Raw genomic sequence first — 1,317 nt, forward strand, 5'->3', positions numbered from 1 at the left:
CTACTGTTGAGCTAGGATGTCATGTGCAGCTAGTGTGTCATGTACCTTAACTTAGTGTCAGGTGTTCTACCTATTGTGAGGATGGCTGCGTGTTTCTTCATGGTGGGTGCATGTAACTGTATGTTATGCTAAAATTAGGATGTTGTACTTGTGGGAAGAATATGCATGTTGAATGTGTTATCAGTTCGGCATAGCTGTGTGAAGCTGGAGTGCAAACTTTGTCTCCTATGTTGCATTCCTCTTGTGATGCATTCTGGTTGTGGTAGACTTTCTGACCTTCTGTGCTTTGGTGGTTGCTGTTGCACAGACAGGAATGTGGTTCTTGGAGTTGGAGTTCATTTGACAGTTTGTTAGTGAGTGATGGGTGACTGAGGTGATGTTCTTTGGTACCTCAGAGTTTATCAACGGTTGGCCATGAGAGACTTGCTCGTTCGGGGTGGTTGTTGAACAGGTGCTTGTCATCTCTGATGTGGTGGTGTACCAGGTGATCACCGGCCTTCCGTTCTGTCGCTGGTCACAGTGAGCATAACTCAACTTTGTGGTCATCCGTGTTCAGCTTGTCTGGAAGGAACTCTTTAATTTGTCTCATGACTTGTTCCATGTCTTCTGATGGTAAGCTGTCTTGTTCTTGTGCATACTCAGCACTGTGCATGTCTGAGTGGTGCTGAGGTGGGTTTTGTTGTCGCTTACCCACACGAGTTGCTCTTGGATGAGTCAGGAGATTACCTTTGGATGTCTGGTTAGATTTTTGGGTTTCTCGAGAAGCATGGCTGGTCCCATGGATTTTTCCAGCGGTAGAGCTGATAGCTGTTGTGGACATGGGGGTCACGTTCTCTGTGCTCTTGATGGAGGACTCTGCTGTCATGATGCCACTGGGTGTCGTCCAGTGTAAGGCTTGAGTCCTTGGTGATGGAGTTCAAGAGTGTGGATGTTTTGTTACCTTTCTTTGAGGCCATCTTCTGCTTGTTGTAGGCCTTCTGTGTTAGGTCACGCAACTGTTGGATGGTCATGGAGCGCGGACAGGCCATGACGCCAAGATGGTGGCTGACTCCAGGGTGCAGATTTCTTAGGAAGAAGCTTTTGAAGTTCACATCCTCTTCAAGGTTAGGTTTGTTGTGTGCACAAAAGTAGGCTTGTCGGAGTCGGTTGTAGTAGGCTTGTGGAGTCTCTTGTCGACCTTGTTTGATCTCCAAGGCAGTTAACAGTCCATGTTCAGACTCAGGGTCTGTAAACTCTTTAATCAGGACCTCACGAAGTAGCTGGTAGCTTGACTTTGTTTGACTGGGCTGTCGATCTAGGAAGTTTCGTACCTCAGGA

General features: G+C 47.2%; 1 protein-coding gene across 1 annotated transcript in view; it reads right to left on the minus strand.

The window, feature by feature from the left end:
- Window positions 1–740: 740 nt before the first annotated feature.
- The window catches only part of LOC107706718 (uncharacterized), a 990-nt gene continuing 413 nt past the window's right edge, over window positions 741–1,317 (minus strand). Inside the window, exon 2 of the mRNA XM_016510527.1 lies at window positions 741–1,316. Coding sequence (XP_016366013.1) covers window positions 741–1,316 — 576 coding nt within the window. The remainder of the gene's footprint in view (window position 1,317) is intronic.

The sequence above is a fragment of the Sinocyclocheilus rhinocerous genome, unplaced genomic scaffold (assembly GCF_001515625.1).
Source record: "Sinocyclocheilus rhinocerous isolate Xijiao unplaced genomic scaffold, SAMN03320098_v1.1 scaffold445, whole genome shotgun sequence".
Lineage (NCBI taxonomy): Eukaryota > Metazoa > Chordata > Actinopteri > Cypriniformes > Cyprinidae > Sinocyclocheilus > Sinocyclocheilus rhinocerous.